At 38.0% G+C, this 16,662-nt stretch overlaps 1 protein-coding gene across 6 annotated transcripts; it reads right to left on the reverse strand.

The window, feature by feature from the left end:
• Positions 1-275: 275 nt before the first annotated feature.
• LOC134537859 (myeloid differentiation primary response protein MyD88) lies at positions 276-13,154 on the reverse strand. 6 transcript variants are annotated; one of them, XM_063378738.1, is made up of 9 exons: positions 13,059-13,154; positions 11,858-11,995; positions 10,323-10,507; positions 7,477-7,572; positions 6,740-6,867; positions 4,800-4,968; positions 3,788-3,947; positions 3,234-3,363; positions 276-2,125 (listed from the first exon to the last, which is right to left on the reverse strand). In XM_063378738.1, exons 1-9 carry the CDS (start codon positions 13,070-13,072, stop codon positions 1,982-1,984), a joined length of 1,164 nt encoding a protein of 387 aa, XP_063234808.1. In that variant the 5' UTR covers positions 13,073-13,154; the 3' UTR covers positions 276-1,981. The 6 variants fall into 6 exon arrangements, with proteins under 6 accessions (XP_063234808.1, XP_063234809.1, XP_063234810.1 ...); XM_063378739.1 differs by having other exon boundaries at positions 11,858-12,005; positions 13,059-13,146; XM_063378740.1 differs by having other exon boundaries at positions 13,071-13,142.
• Positions 13,155-16,662: the final 3,508 nt, after the last annotated feature.

Genomic DNA, 16,662 nt, shown 5'->3' on the forward strand with positions numbered 1-16,662 from the left:
AGTGGTTTGGGTTCTGTATGATTTCTACACACATCAAAGATGTCCTAATAAAGGGTTTATTTGTTTAATACAAGTTATCAGTGCACACTTTACCATAATCTTATCACAAACAAGTCTCCTGGCCCCTAGGTAGCACAGTTGCAGCATTGTACTGACGTACCTAAACTCTTTCTCAGCTCAGTGTGTTGACTCTAGGGCCTCAAATACAGAAAATATTTACTAGCTCTACTTGTTTGTGAATGCAAAGAACACTTAAGTCAATAAAACTAAGTATGTTTAAAAAAAACAAATGTATTTCTATATATATAAAACAGTTCTGTACACATTAACACAATTTATAATAATGTAATATATTTTGTATAACACAAACTTTTGGTCATTACATCATCATCCATTGCAACTGTTAAATCATTTATGCTGCTGGCTTCACCCACCATGCCGGAGAAGGCAATGGTTTTTATACCGTTATTTCCCTTTCCTCCATTGCATTTTACTTTATTTACCCATCCCTTTAGTGCTGAGAGAGAAGAGGTGGCAAACTACTCGGTCAGTTCCATCAATAAAAACTAGCGCGGAGTTTACTGCGAGGCTGAAGGAATATGAAAGGTGCTCGTGTGGAAATCTCAAAAGATTAGGCACAGTTGCATCATGGACACCTGTCAAGATAGACATGTTAATTGTGTGGGTGCCAGTTCACAGGAAATTTACAAAGAGAGGGAGGGAAAACCTTCAACACTGCTATATGACCTCGCACACATTCAAACACTTTTGCTCTCTCTTGGCTGTTTTACTTTTAGATTTTCTTATCAGCGTCCTTGCAGCGCAGCAGACACGTTACCTGCGCTGTTCACGGAACTTCGTTTGACTGCCGAGATATTTTGATTAAACAATTTATACTTATTGAATATTTTTTTGAATCAACATAGGTTAGTTATTTACACACATTCAACCATACAGCACAATATTATTTTTTTGTAAACCCAAAATTCACATATGGGTTGCAGTACACTTTTTTACACTAAAATTTGGCCTAAAATATGTGATCCATATGTGGGTAAATACAGTAAGTGGAATGCTTTACCCTACTCTGGTAAAACAGTATAGAGAGTCGCACTTTTGTGCCCAGGGAACTGTCATGTTTGATTCAGTTTATTTACAAGCTCCATAGGTATTATATCTGAAAATTATTTGTAATTATTGGTAAAGTAAATAGGAAACAGCTGATATTGGGAACAAAGGCAATTTTTATAACGACTAAAACCATGATATTTAAAGAAATTCAGCTAGCTTATGTTTCATTTGTGCTGTTAATATTGTTTAAATTTATTCTACTGATAATGCAAACATTTCAAAAAAATTTTAACTGAGAGCACAAAGTAATGAAAAAAAAAATTATTTATAATAAACTATAACTGTATTGCTGGGCTTAAAACCATCTTACAAAACTAACCTCATGAATTGAATAATGGTATTACCTCTTAAGACATGGCTTGCATTGTAATTGTAAAACTGTAAACTACACAAAAAAAAAACATACCGAATGGCCTGGAACAAGTGGATGACTATAATGACTAATTTTAATCAACATTTTCTTGTTAGTTGCAAATAGTTTTGAACTATCGATTCAGTAGATAGTTTTTATTCGATGGTGCCCATCACTAGTAATATGTATTCAGTAGGAATTAAAAAAGAAAAAGGCATGAAAATGGTGGGTGAAGCTGAGCCTTAAGGAGCACAGAACTAAGAACATTTTATAAAATGACATTTAAAAGATTGGCGATATGGCAACAGACAGTATAAAAATATTAATATGAATGTATCGTACGTAATACCACTTAAGAGCCAGACCCTAACACTGGGTCACCGCCGTAAACCGCACCCACAGTTGACTGACTTCCCAGCCAAGCAATATACACCCTTATGCAAAAATTCTCTGCACTGCAAGGCAGTTGATGCTGGCACGTGCAAACTTCCTCGTGGGTCATGATAATGCTGCCTGTTTTTTATTTTTCTTCAGCTTTAGTAACTTTGATGGCCTAAAGGCTTTCTTGATCTTTGATGTGAAACTCCTTGAACCAAGATTTTCCATGCTAGTATACTTCTTAGAAAGGGGCTGAGTCTCCAACTGCAATTGAAGAAATATTACATTAATAAAGGAGTTGAGATTTTACTGGGAATTGCGATTAAAATTCAAAAACTGTGAAGTATGTTACTACATTCATGTAACACCAAAATGCACAAGTTAAAACCCGAAATTAAACAGCATTTAAGCTAAACTTACGCTCAAAACATTTTTTTTTTTTTTTACTTTTTAGTACAAGTAAATTGAAGTCATTATTTTTGGCCTGAAGACTACCAAAATATATGAACCAAATTTATAAAAATGATGAATTTAAATGTGTGTGATTTGTTAATCTATCTTTAGCTTGTTTTTACTTAACTGATGTTCGTACATTTTTTTCAAACACAAACTTTTGCATATCTATTTTCAATATTGCTATGAGAAAACATGTTGTTTAATACAAATTACTTTGTTGTGAAAATGTAGCATGCATCACAGTCAAAATAACATTATTGTAGCGAAACATGTATGTATTAAGAAGCATCATAGTATGTACCATGTTATAAACAAACTTGATTTTGTTAAAATAGAGACAAAACACTGAAATCACCTGTTTTGAAAATTAAGTTAAAAAAAATACAGGAAAAACTAATAAAGAAAAAACATGTAAACACCAGCTAAATTTACTTCTTAAGAAATAATAAATAAAAATCATACTAAAGTAAACAAAAAAGGATATCTACCACAATAAAAATAAAAATAAATGAGGGATAAATTATGTTTTATCACAAGAAAATTTTTTTGCTGGTTATACATATTTTAATAGCCAAACATGGAATGAAGACTTTCAATTATATTTAATCCTAACAAAATGTATTAGCACAGTTAATAACTTTTTCTTCTTATTTTTGCAATAAAATATCCCTAAAATTGTAAATGTGATTGGTACTTGAACCAGTCAATCCCTATAGAGCTTACAAAACAAATCTGGGCCCTTGGCGGGAAGAACAAATCTCATGCAAGTAAGTATTAGGGGTTGTTTTAAGTTTGATGTTTTAAGGTTGAAATCAGAAGAATATTTGATGCTGCCAAAAAAAAACATAATTAACGTCCATTGACAGAACATAGTATAAATAACTTTTGACATGTGCTCCAAATAAGTGAAACTCACAAGGTTGAGTTCACTGACGGAGGCAGTCACCGTGGAGGGCAGCTTCAAGTCGCTGCTGGAGACCAGCTTCTGCTCTTCCACCTCGCTGCGGTCCGTCTGTCCCGTGTCCTCACGCTCCGGTTGTCCCAGCCTGCGACACACAGTCCACAGTGCATCAACAACCCTTTCAATGTCTCACGTTCGTCAAATAACACCAAGTGCTTCAAATAATCACTTAAAATTGTTATTTAAATTTAATATTCAAGTTTCATTTATTGTATTTGTTTGAATTGTGTAATTTTTTTATAGTTAAATATTTTATATATTTAAATAAATGCAAAATTATTTACTGGTGTGAGTGTGCTCTAAGTCAACTCACTCAACACACACAAAATAAATGAATGTAGTTTCGTTCCAGAGAGTATCCCTGTTAATAATTTTCTCAGGGGACTTAGAAATTATGCTAATTACCGGAAAAAACTTATTTAAAGGGTAAAATTGTGTTTATCGATAGGTCTCGTGACAATTTGAGAGCTTAATACGCAGGAAATTTTTTTTCCCCTTCAAGTACTCACGATGCTCTGGACTCTGGGGTGTGAATGGAGTCGCACAGTTTCTTCCAGAAGTCCCACAAGCGCCCGGACCGGGTGTAGTCCAGGAGGAAGTAGTAGCTGAGGTCTGCAGGTAACTTGCACTGTTTGTACAGGATAGGCACTACCTTCCGACGCCTCTGATCTGCACACAGACCGAACCATTACAACCTGGTGATCTTCACGTCACTCACTCAGTGGTCCTATGGGAGGGGTGACGGAGGCCACTGCCCATTTCTCTCCAATAAACCCCCTTGGAACTAAAACACTGTTGAGCTAATAAATAAAATAATAAAGCCTCCTCATTTAATTAGGAGGGATTAAAATCATCCAGTGCTGAATATTATTCACTAGTTTATGCACCTACACTTCACTACGACAGTCTACAGTCTCTCGCACTGCTCATTATTCATGTCCCTCATGGGTAAAAAAAAAATAATAAATCTGATTTTTAAAATGAATTTATGAAACAAAAAATTTGTTAGAACTAAAATAAACCAAAGACACCATCTCGAATTAAACAGTTTTTAAGAGCCTTCAAATTTAAATTTATTCAACCAACACTACAGTGTCAGTATTATGGTAAATATGATAATGGAAATACTGGATCAAGATTTGCAGTGAATGAGACATCAACAATCAGTAGTCACTGCCAGGAGACGAAGAAAGCATCATTAAAAATGCAATAGCTGACGCTATTAAGATAATAATTAAAATATGGTTAAAAAAATTTTAAAAATGAAGCCAAACTAAAAAAACTAGGTCGAATTTCAGAAATAAATTGAGGTGCAAATGGTCCCTTTCTAGAGAATGTGTACCAGATTTCACAGCTCTAGGCCTCTACGTTTTATCGCTACGTGAACTACAGACAAATTCTCTCTTTTTATTAATGTAAATGATGAATACATAATGAGTAGACATTGAAAGAACAAAAACAGGCAGTTCATAAGGCACCAAGCCAACCACTGTGTCTTGGAGGCAGAGGCAACGTCCGTACCGATCCCCAGCGCCTGTGCGAACGTCACGAAGAACTGGTTGGCCTGGCTCCTCAGGAAGTCCTCGGAGATGATGACGACGAGGCGGTTGCAGCGCTCAGCGATAAGGTCCATTATCGCCTTGTGCTCAAAAGCCAAGCCGCCCACCAGGTCCCGGTGCTTCACGCACAGCTGCGCAGGCAGAGAGAGCACAAGACACTTTCTGACAGTTCCCTCTACAGGGGCAGCTCATAACAAATGCTTGAAAATACCACGGTCTTGGTACGTAATAATTAGAGACAGGAAAAATTTGTGGGTTCAATGACCTTCAGGATAGACTCCAATATCCTCTACACACTCGGGCAAATGCCACCTGTACATTGGCTGTTGACTTGTGAGTCGTCTCGACTGGGTGGCCTGTGATTCGACACTTCTATGAGTGAGGGTCTCTAATTGGCCCCCAGTCCTCCAGATTAACAGTGGACCAATGGCAGAAGCAGCACTAAGGTATAATTATTTGATTTTTAGCATCACACGAAATGAATCCGCGAATTTTTCAGGTCTCTAGTAATAATGAAAGTACTTTATAAAGTATTGTTACTTTAAAGTGAGACACCTTTGAAGAGACATACTTAGCTTCCACAATATCAGATACTTAACATCCTTTGGTGGAAATCTGGTAAATGGTCATACGAAAGTACTCATGTACTTTTGAGATGTAATTAATTTTTCTTATATTCATTATTGACTTTAAATAAACTTAGATCATGGGTAGCCAAATAATTGTTATATAGTACTATTAGTATTACGTATATAGTATCAACAACAAACAACTACTGTCATGTTTTCCCTTGATTTTATGTGACTTTGATTTCAAATGGAGTGTAAGAAAAAGCATAAAGTTACTGCTCTTGTCTACAGCAACCAGATAGTGCGATTAACTGACAAGGCCGCGGCTAGTCCCTGTTATTAGTGGCGCGTCTCCGGCTACTCAGGGGCGGTAGATTAGGGTTCGTGCCTCGTGGCCTAAGGGATCTAGCCTGCCCAGGATGACTTCAGGAAATAAAGTCCGAATGAAGTTTTTATGGTTTTATGCACGATAAAACATACCCTTTACATGGGGCTACCGCGGTCCCGCCTGTGGCAATCTCAATAAGGGCGATGCCCGGTTCCGCGCACTTTAATTTTCCCGCACACTGCAAGGGGCGTCCAACCTGTACTGTAATCGCGACTAAAAAGGCCTAGCTGTGGAGCGACGTCTCCCTGCGTCCACCTCCCTGCGTCTCTCGAGCGCGACTGCTCTCCCACGTGCCACGCAAGCGACTCCCCTCCCACGTGCCGCGACCTTGACTCCCCCCCTCCGCGAGCCCGCGGATTGGCCACAGGCGGAGAACCACGGCCTAGGCGCCCGGTGAATAATACGAATAAAATAAATGTAATATGAACTAAAAAAACAAATTAATCTGAAATGAAATACAATACAAAATAAGTACATACAAAAGGAAACACAAGTCTACACTGCACCCTCGGCAAGTAGAAACACTTCCACGAAGCAACACTCGGCAGGAGAAGGCATTGGCGTGACATATAGGCCTGTAAGAGTTAAGGAGGCCTTTGGGCCGACGTCATAACAAACTGAAATATTGCAAGAATGTGTTATCTTGCTTTATTTTAGTAAATTATGCAGTTGATTAGTGATAGCAAGTGTCTTTCTATAAGCAGCAGTCTATGAGTATTCAGTCTCCTATTACTCATCTTTCCCTTTAAATTATTTCCACTTCCAATACATTCCACTACTGACTGCATTAAATTCCCAAGATATATTTACTTTAAAAGAACTGTACAGTTAGTTAATAGTTTGTGGAAACCATGAATTTCAGCCTAGCTGTACGTTAAATTAAGTTATAGTTCTTAATTAATTAACAGTTATGAGCAAAATCACACAAAGTATGAACTGATGTACCTTAAAATGGTATCCATCTTCCAACTGCTTTACAATTTCCTCTGCAAAATCTTGGTCCTCGTCGGCAAACAAGAGGAAGGCATCGTAGTTCTGTGGCTTCAGGCCTTGCTTCAGTCGCTGGACGTCGCCTGACCAGAATTCCAGTGTGACAAACCAAAGTCGAAACTTAATTTAAAGCACTAGTCCATTAAAATTATACATTACACTATCAAATGCCATGAAAAGGTTTTAGACTGTGTCTCAACAGAAATTTGAGCGTAACCACCAAATTTTATGGCACAATATGGAATAAGTGACTACTTCTTAATGCTCTTTCGAGTTCCAAATTACTTTTAAATATTTTCCAAACTGTAATTAACATGTTACTGCTTTTGTCCACTTTGAAAAGGTTTTTAATTTGGCAGAGAATTCTCCCTGTGAAAACGGTAAAAGACGCTGCTTCACTTATCCCCTAGCATCTATATCTATAAGGTAAGTGAAACAGTACGTATTCATTTTCCTAGAGGATTGCACCTATTACATAGCCTGGTAAGCCATCACACTTGAAAATACTGTACCACACAAAACCTTTTTCAAATATGCTATTATCTCCTTACGTTTTTAAAAGCGCTCTCTAAACAGTTCAAAGCTAGTGGCTTTGTACACCAATAATTTGCCCTAAGAGAAGATTAAAAGAAGAAGAGAAGCCTGAAGGGACAGTGACAATACTGAGGCACAGTGCGAAGCCGGCCACTCACCGACTGTGAGTATCTGGCTGTCCTCCTCAGCATCCAGCACAGGAGCAGAGGATTCTGAATGCTCCTGCAGTCTTGCGTACGCTGCAGCATCCTTGGCTGAAAGGAAGGTTTCTAACAATAATCACTTATTGCTATTACATGAGAACCTGCTTAATTGTTCAATATTAACTTTTTCCTCTTTAAGGGGCCCGCCTCGTCAGGGGTGTATGTGTGTTAGTGAGGCGGATTGATAAGCGCGATGCTCGCCGGTGCTTCTAGCGCGGTGTCTCCTCTAAGCGCAAGGCTCTGAACTGGCGCGCAGTCTTCTCGTCGTCACAGGATAACTGTGAAATTTGAGCGGTGACCGTAACATTATATTGTGGAGAAATGAAGATAAAGGGGTCATGCAAGTCCCTTAAGTGCTTTCAAGAGTCTGTGTGGGTTGTTTCATACCTAAAAATTACTCTGAAAACAAGGGTTTCAGCCATTTTTTAACTCTTCTGAAAATACAATTTAAAACTTTAATCGGAACTCAAAAGTACTTTTCGGTCCTCGGCGAACTCTTAAATGCTTTTCGTAAGCAGACTCCACCCGGATATTTTGACTAGTTAATTAAGAAATCGCGTTGTTTTTCCTGAAGCTCTGCACGCCGTGTGTGTGCCCGGGTAGGCGGAGCCCTTAAGGGGAAGACATGCCTTGACAATTATGCAGCCTTTCATATTGAAAACTTTGCCTTCGTTAAGGTAAAGATCACACGTTAAGAGATTTTAAAAGGTCATGACACAGTGTATACAGTATTGACACTATTATTACAGTTGTAATATCATCCCCAATGACTTTCCAAGGTAAACTATTTGTAGCAGCAAAACACTATTAACATTTGGCATTCCATTAAATTACACCAGATGTTTGGAATTTGCTCGGCATAAAGTTAATGGGTTGTAGGGAATGCCAAAGCAAGCAAATTTTTGCTAAGAAGCATATGTCCGTAAACCTAAACGACAAGTTACAAGTTGAACATACTGTGTATGTACTATGCTTTAACAAAGCCAAATTTTTAGAATCACACAAATGAAAATTGTTTACTGCCTAAAACCTATTGAAACCAAGATGGTATATCAGGGATCCTAATTCTTCCCCTTAAGGGGCCCACCATATCAGGGGTGTATTTATGTTAGTGAGGTGGGATGATAAGAGATTTTAAAAGGTCATGACACAGTGTATACAGTATTGACACTATTATTACAGTTGTAATATCATCCCCAATGACTTTCCAAGGTAAACTATTTGTAGCAGCAAAACACTATTAACATTTGGCATTCCATTAAATTACACCAGATGTTTGGAATTTGCTCGGCATAAAGTTAATGGGTTGTAGGGAATGCCAAAGCAAGCAAATTTTTGCTAAGAAGCATATGTCCGTAAACCTAAACGACAAGTTACAAGTGTGAACATACTGTGTATGTACTATGCTTTAACAAAGCCAAATTTTTAGAATTACACAAATGAAAATTGTTTACTGCCTAAAACCTATTGAAACCAAGATGGTATATCAGGGATCCTAATTCTTCCCCTTAAGGGGCCCACCATATCAGGGGTGTATTTTGTTAGTGAGGTGGGATGATAAGTATGTACAATGCTAGCTGGTGCTTCCGGCACGCTATCGCATCCAAGCACAAGGCTTGTCGTCCGCAGAGCTACTGTGGGATTTAAACAGTACCCATAACATTATATGGTGAAGAAATGAAGATAAAGGTGTAATGAAATCCCTAGAGTGCTTTTAAGAGTCTGTACCAAATGTTTCATGCCTGAAAATTACTCTGAAAACACAAGTTAAACTATTTTCACTTTTAAAAATACAGTTTAAAAATATTAAAATATTGGGAAAAAACTATTCAACCACCCTCCACTTATTCTTAAATGCTTTTTGTAAACAGACACAACTAGGATATCCCAAATAGTTAACAAAATGTGTTTTTTTTTTTCCTGATGAACTGCACATAGTATAAGTGCCCAAGTAGGAGAGACCCTTCAAGTCACAAGGCAAAAACATTTACACTGAAAGTGGCACTTGTGTTACACAACATGCCAACCCCCAATAGCACTACTGAAAAAGAAAGTAAACAAGAAAGTCACACTATATGCTACTTCCAAGAACTTCCCAAATACATAAAAAGATGAGCCACAGTTGCAAATACAAAACAAATAAAAAAGTTTTGAAAGGGAGGATACACATTTAAGGCTCTTGCTCATGCACCATGTTGGTTATTTTGTTTTCCTGTAATGTATTTGCAATTTTTTCTGTAAATAGTTTACAATAACTATCTTGTAATTTTTATGTTTCCTATCTAATTTTCTTAAAAACATTTATTTAATATAATCTAAAAGCAGAAAATCATGCAAGCCTTCATGATTATCACCACTTGTGTGAACTTTTATAACTCAAAATTAATGTTGAGAGCTATTGGAGTATATTCACAAGAAAATTGCTTAATTAACAGTAACTACACAGAGCCTTAACACACATTCTGCACTGCTGCTACAACTGTACAACTGCAGTCTTAAGAAAATTATCGCAGCTCCCATGACTACCGAACCCTTACAACCGTTTCAACCTGGTTGTTCTTCCCAGGGTCATCGAGAAGGGAACAGCGGGGGGGGGGGGGGGGGGTGGGGGGGGAGAAACAAAATCCCCGGGGCCCAGGCACCCCAGGGAAGTCCATGTAAATTTTTTTTTTCCATAAGTTCACCCTGGTAGTGCGACAAAACTAAAACTGCACATCAACTTCTAATAATATAATTCATTGGAAACCTCGGTTACGGCCACATAGTTAGGTCGGTGAAGTCGGGGAGGGGCCGGAGCTCACCCATCAGCTGGGCAGAGTCGTCGACGACGTCCCAGCGGTCGAGCCGGCCCAGGGCGGCCACCAGCCGGCCCGCGGTCCCGTCCTGCCACCGAGAGAGCACGTCGCCCGTGCTGTCGGCCGAGGCCCGCAGGAGCGGCATGAGCTGGCCGCCCAGGCCCGCCAGGTGGGCCAGCCCCCTCCAGTCCCTGCACACAACCAACCGGCCGTCTCGAGCATCTCTCTGGAATCTACTCAACATGCAGTTTTAACCCTTTGCACTCCAATTTCGAAATCAGGTTTGCCATATTTTTTTTTTTTAAATCCTGTTCCAACTATTTTTCAAGCGTATCTCTCCAATTTCTTGAATCATGTGACCCTGTTCTATGCAAGGGTCGGGAGAGCCAGATTCGACAAAGAATGGGAACAGGAAATAAGGATGGCGAAACTGGCTCAACAAAGGAGTTCAAAGAGTTAATGTGAAAAAAAAAATTTATTCAAATTAAAACCAGTTTAGAGATCCATTTAAAAGTTTCTTTTTTTCATGACCCACTTCCACACTAATTTTAATGTGTGTTCTTTATGAGTAGCTAAAGTTTTTTTTTTGTTTTTAATTCAAAAGCATAAGTAAATTTTTTTATGTATATTATAGCTAAAAATAAAACTGGAGTATAAAAACGAGCGAGTATTAACTTTTCCAACTCATTCCAATTGATCCCTGTCCTTTCTGGAAATGAGTGCTCTTCCCTTCTTTGGGACTAGTGGTGCAAGTAATCTTACACTGGTAAGTCTATATAGATAAAATATAAAACACAATGACAATTTGATTTTAAAATGTTTACAATTCTAGCTACATGATACAAAAATTTAAAGTTTTACACTAACTATTATGAAATAAAAAGTTGATGCAACACCTACAGCATACTGTAGAAGCCAGAAGTTTACCACGAAGAAGGTATTGGTTGTTCCAGGGGCAACTTGTTCGTTTAACCATGGCATAATTAAAATTAAAAAAAAAATGGTATTTTTGTTTACAACTACAGTTCCTAGATTATTAAGGGAAAGGGGTGTTTATAATTTTCTATTAAAATCTTAATAGTTTAAATAATATAATAATAATTTAAAATACTTTGAATTGTGTACAGAGTTGGTTAGGTTAGCTACATTCAAAATAATATAAATTAGTATGAACAGTTGGTTAGGTTAGTAGCATTAAAAATATGTTATTGCTCATTCTGGAAAAAGTAGAACACAAAATGTCCTCATTTTAACTACAAAATAACAAAAATATATATATTAATGAACTTATTGAGTAACACATAATTATTGTAGTTGACAACCTAACCAACTTTTCACTTCCGTTACTATTTACTTATTTATTCACCTACCTTTTAGTTTTTACCTCACAATTTCCACCGAAATCTAAACGTCCCTTTCCATGAATAAAATACGGACATTAGTTAGAAATGAAAACACCATTTGTAAAATAAAATTTTTTTCATGACTGCTCGATAATAGTAACAAATTACCACTCCAGCCACTGATTTAATGTATCTCACCTTTGCAAGTCATCATCAGTAGGTATCACCTTGACGGGATTCAGCATCATAGAGAGCAACTGACGCGTGGGGATGCTGAGTGCATCCAAGGGCACTCGGTCCATATCAATTCCATCAATTTCTTCTGAGCCCATTGTGCTGCAACACACTGTACGTAAAAACTAACACAAGAGCACACTAATAACATGACACACCTACCCATCATCACTTTTCTCTCAATAACTTATTGAGTGATTTAACAATTTGGGGATCAAAACTAGATGTACAACCCTCAAGGCAACTAACTGTCTTGTAGAATTACCTACATCAAGAAATAATTTGATGAATTTAAGCAACCAGGTATTCAGATTAAAATTGTAGGATTTTAATTTGTTGGATTTTTTTTTAAATTGAATTTAAATATAGCGACACCTGCAATTGGGATTTCGTCCGATGACAAGGGTTCCCCTGCTCCCCGCCATTTTTTTTCATTCTCCCATTTCTTGACACTTATTCTTGAAGTCATTCCACCCCTCACTTCCAATGCTTTTCCCTCGAGCCCATTCCACTCTGCCCCGTCCTCACCAGCAATGTATGCTTCCATCTTTCTGTATGCCTCCACTTCCTCTGCATCATCCACTCATGGTCTCTTCTCTCGCTATGTACCCACCTCTGTGCAACCTCTCCCAGCTTTCCCCAGCCACTTGCTCGGTCTCACCAGCCTTTCTACTTACCCCGGTTCCTAGATCATCATTGACAGTCTGTCTCTCTCCCTCGTCCCCTTCCCATCTCGCTGCCCTGCGCTGTACCTTCTCCAGCTCTTTTATTTCCGTAACCAGACAGGGTCCCCACCAAAGTGAGACCTTTTCCTTTACTTTCCTTCCTGTTCACTTCAAAGTTCTCCTAACACCATTGCCTTCCTCCCTTTCTATACCAACCTCTGAACCTGTTCCCATTCTGTAGCCCTTCCTGAAACTACGTTCCTATGAAGTGAATACCTAAAATAAGTAATAATCAGGAATGAACACAATTTTACCATTATTATTATTAGAGAAACAAAATTAATACTATCTATACATCGCCAAAAAAAATATTACGAAAACTTAACCTACACAAAAATTACATTAAAATATTTATTTTGTTTTTCAGTTTTAACATTAAAAAAAGTCATCGAAACAATACTCAACTACGATCTTAAAAAACGGTACGTGGGAATTAATACCTTAATACTGACATTGGTGTTTAAATTTTGTAAGGAGAAAAAAGTGAATTCCCAAACACGTCAGTTTTCTCTCTTTCGTATTCCTCCTTTGAACTCAGTGATGCCAACTCCTACAAAATGTTCCCCCTAGGACCAACTTCAAATACCCCTAAATGTCGATCAAAAACCCCTAAAGTTTTTGTTGTACACTTGGTTTGAGAGGTAATTTCAAAAATGAATTAAAAATACGTTGAAGTAGTAAAAAATAGCTGTTGTATTTATGTGAGTACATTTTACATATTTATATATGTTAATCAATGATTGATATATGTTAATCAAATTAAACGAGACAGAATTAAAATAAAAAAACGAATTGCTTCAATGTCTCCTTTTTTTTCCCTTCTAACACAATATTATTAAATGTCATTGGGATAAGCTTCTAATATTTCGTCGAAGGCATCGGCCTGGATATCGCACTACGTTCTCTTGACTTGAGCAGTAAGTTGTTATTGGTAAATTCAGCCACCAGCGCCACCTGCGTCTTGCTTAGTACAAGACACGAAATACGGCATTAGTTTAAACATATTTTCAAGGCAACCGATAATAATTGAGCAAAAAGTGTGTTTGTAGAGAAAAAAAATTCTGGAATAAAGTACCCCCTAAAAAAAACCCTGGACATCTTGTTTCCCCCTAAATTTGGGGGGGAAACCCCCAAGTTGGCATCACTGTTTGAACTACCAGTTTCCCTGTGGAAGGCACGAAAGTGGGGAAGCCTTATTTTCACAGACGAGAGAGCCAAACGCCCAATCGTACATCTTCGGTTTTTTTTTGTTCATTGTAAATAAATATGGCGGTGTTGATAAAAGGAAAGACCATAAACAAGGCAACGGTATTTATTTTTAATTGTTTTAAGAGGAAAATACCTAATTGAAGAAATGTACTTATGGATTTGAATATTTTTCATGCCGTATAAAATCTAGGAAGTCTTTGTCTTCCACAAATATTCTCGGGACGCCCCATACTCTGTGAATGTTTATTTTGGACAACTCATGATAACTAATGGTCAATTAGGTTAGGTTGGCTACATTATAAATACTTTAAAATATTGTGGACAGTTGATTTGGTTAGGATAGCTACATTAAAGATACTGTGAAATCATGTAAACAGTTTCCTAGCTACATGTTAAAAAGTTATTTGCTAAGCAACCATAAAATGATTTTACAGTATTTTTAATGTAGCTATACTTACTTAATATAACCAACCATCCACAATGTTTTTAAGTATTTATAATGTAGCTAACCTATCCTAATCGACTGCAAAATGTAATGCCACACCGGTTTATACAATTAGATAGAACGGAAAGAAAAAAAAGCGAGCATGAACTTCGGGGAACTTCGGGTATGGCTCTCTCGTCTGTGTAATGAAGGCTTCCCACGAAAGTGCTGGTTTTACGACTAAATATCTATGGTAACTATTTTAATTTAACGCAATGGTATCAATTGTGCTATAACCTATGCTTGGCGGAATTTTTATAATAAGGCGGATTATTTGAATCTATTATTGTGCACATTTATCGAATTTTATTTTTATAATATGTTCACACTGGTCCTGCATATTCAGAGAAGAAAAATATTTCGATGAGACGTCTAAAGATTGTTTAAAAGCCTTTATTTACTTTACATAATTAAATATGTGTAACTGCCAAATATTGTATATTCATGGGAAATTTCGCTTGGTTTCTCGCATACTTTATCGTTGCTGTTGTCGCCAAAATCTGGTTTAATGAAGGAAGTATTGAAAATAACTTAATACAAAATTTTATTAAATAGTGAAGGTAAAGTTATGTGAGGGTTTATAGTTGTAGTGTATAACGGTTGGCAGCAAGGGCGGACGAAAAAGGTAGTGTATGACGGGCCAAGATGGTGGTTTTGTGATGTGTAGACGAGTGTGTGATTTCCTTTGGGAATAGTAATAAAGAACCTAACAATTGGCGACGAGGATGGGATCGGCGATGTGCGGTAATTTATGGGAGTGCATTACAACAACAGTGGGGTGTATTGTGAGTAAGGCGGGCCACATTTTGTTCACTTTCACGTACCGCACATGAAAATGTAAACATGGGGTTGCTGGGACATATTGGAGAATATAATGCGCAGACAGAGGACTTTGATTCGTACGTGGAAAGGCTAAAACAGTTTTTTGTAGTGAATGAAATCAAAGAAGATGCCAAGGTGCCACTATTTATTACCCTTATGGGGGCCAAAACGTACGCTACCCTCAAAAGCATACTGATACCAGACAATCCTACATCAAAGAAATTTGAAGAATTGTTGGAGGTGCTTTCTACACATTTTTCGCCTGCCAAGAACATCATAGTCGAAAGGTTCAGATTTCATAAATGTGATCAGCAAAGCAATGTATCGGTATCTGAATACATAATAGAACTAAAAAACCTGGCAAAATCATGTAACTTTGGTAAATTTCTACAAGAAGCATTACGGGATCGTTTGGTATGTGGCTTGCGGTCCGAAATCATACAACGTAGTCTGATCTGTGAACCTAACCTAGACTTTGACAAGGCTTGCATTATCGCCAGCAGCATGGAACAGGCCGCACAGCAGACAAAGTTGTTCCAGCCAACATTGCCAACTTCGCCAATGGACGTAACAGAAACTGTCAACAAAGTAACAGATAAGCAACAAGGTACAGTCCAGGAAACATACTCGCGAGGCGGGCAGCAGAGAAATAATGACTACAAGTCCACATACAGGTCTACATCCAAACACCCTAGTGGAGCAGCGGCAAGCGGAGCAGCATCATCTTGCTTCCGATGTGGACGGAGGCATGCTCATGAGACATGTCCAGCAAGGCAGTGGACCTGTTACTCGTGTGGGAAGAAAGGTCACGCAGCTCGAGTATGTCGCTCTCGTATGGTGAAAGAACTGGGGGCAGAGTCTAGTGACGAGCTTCTGGAACTTAATGCATTGCATCTTAATCAAGTTAACTCTTCCGTGAACACAACAGTATATATCAATAGTGTAAATAAACCCTTGACTGCAGTGGTTTCCGTAGAAGGTCAAAGGATAAAAATGGAGATAGATAGTGGAGCTTGTGTATCTGTCATACCAGTTTCTGCTTACAAGGACCATTTTCCACGGGTAGTACTTAAACATTGTGCCTTAGAATTAAAGTCAGTCACTGGTAACCAGGTCAAAGTGTTGGGGCAAATCAGTGTAAATGTAAGAGGGCAGTCTGGGAGAGAGCATCAACTGCCCCTCGTGGTAATAGGAGGGAGAGCAAACATGTTGCCTCTGTTGGGAAGAGAATGGCTTGATGCTATTCTACCTGATTGGAGAAATAACTTGGAGGCAGTAAGTAACGTAGGTAAATTGATTGGTTGTGGTCAGGGTCCCAATGAGGTATCAAGCACATGTGTTGAAGTGGGGACACTGGGACTAAGTGAAATGAGTACAAGATTTCCTAGAGTATTTAATGCAGACACTACTGGATGCATACGTAATTTTAAGGCCCATCTGAATGTCAAAGAGGAGGCAATACCAGTGTTTCACAAAGCTTATGATGTGCCTTACGCACTTAAAGAGCAGGTAGAAAAGCAGCTACATGA

Source organism: Bacillus rossius, chromosome 12 (genome assembly GCF_032445375.1).
Source record: "Bacillus rossius redtenbacheri isolate Brsri chromosome 12, Brsri_v3, whole genome shotgun sequence".
In the NCBI taxonomy this organism is placed as follows: Eukaryota; Metazoa; Arthropoda; class Insecta; order Phasmatodea; family Bacillidae; genus Bacillus; species Bacillus rossius.

Excerpts from the sequence above, each read along its gene's own strand:
- LOC134537859 (XM_063378738.1), bottom strand. Across the intron at positions 6,868-7,476 it reads CAGCCAGATACTCACAGTCG|GCGACGTCCAGCGACTGAAG; the intron begins GTGAGTGGCCGG and ends AATTCTGGTCAG. Across the intron at positions 4,969-6,739 it reads AAGATGGATACCATTTTAAG|CTGTGCGTGAAGCACCGGGA; the intron begins GTACATCAGTTC and ends CTGCCTGCGCAG.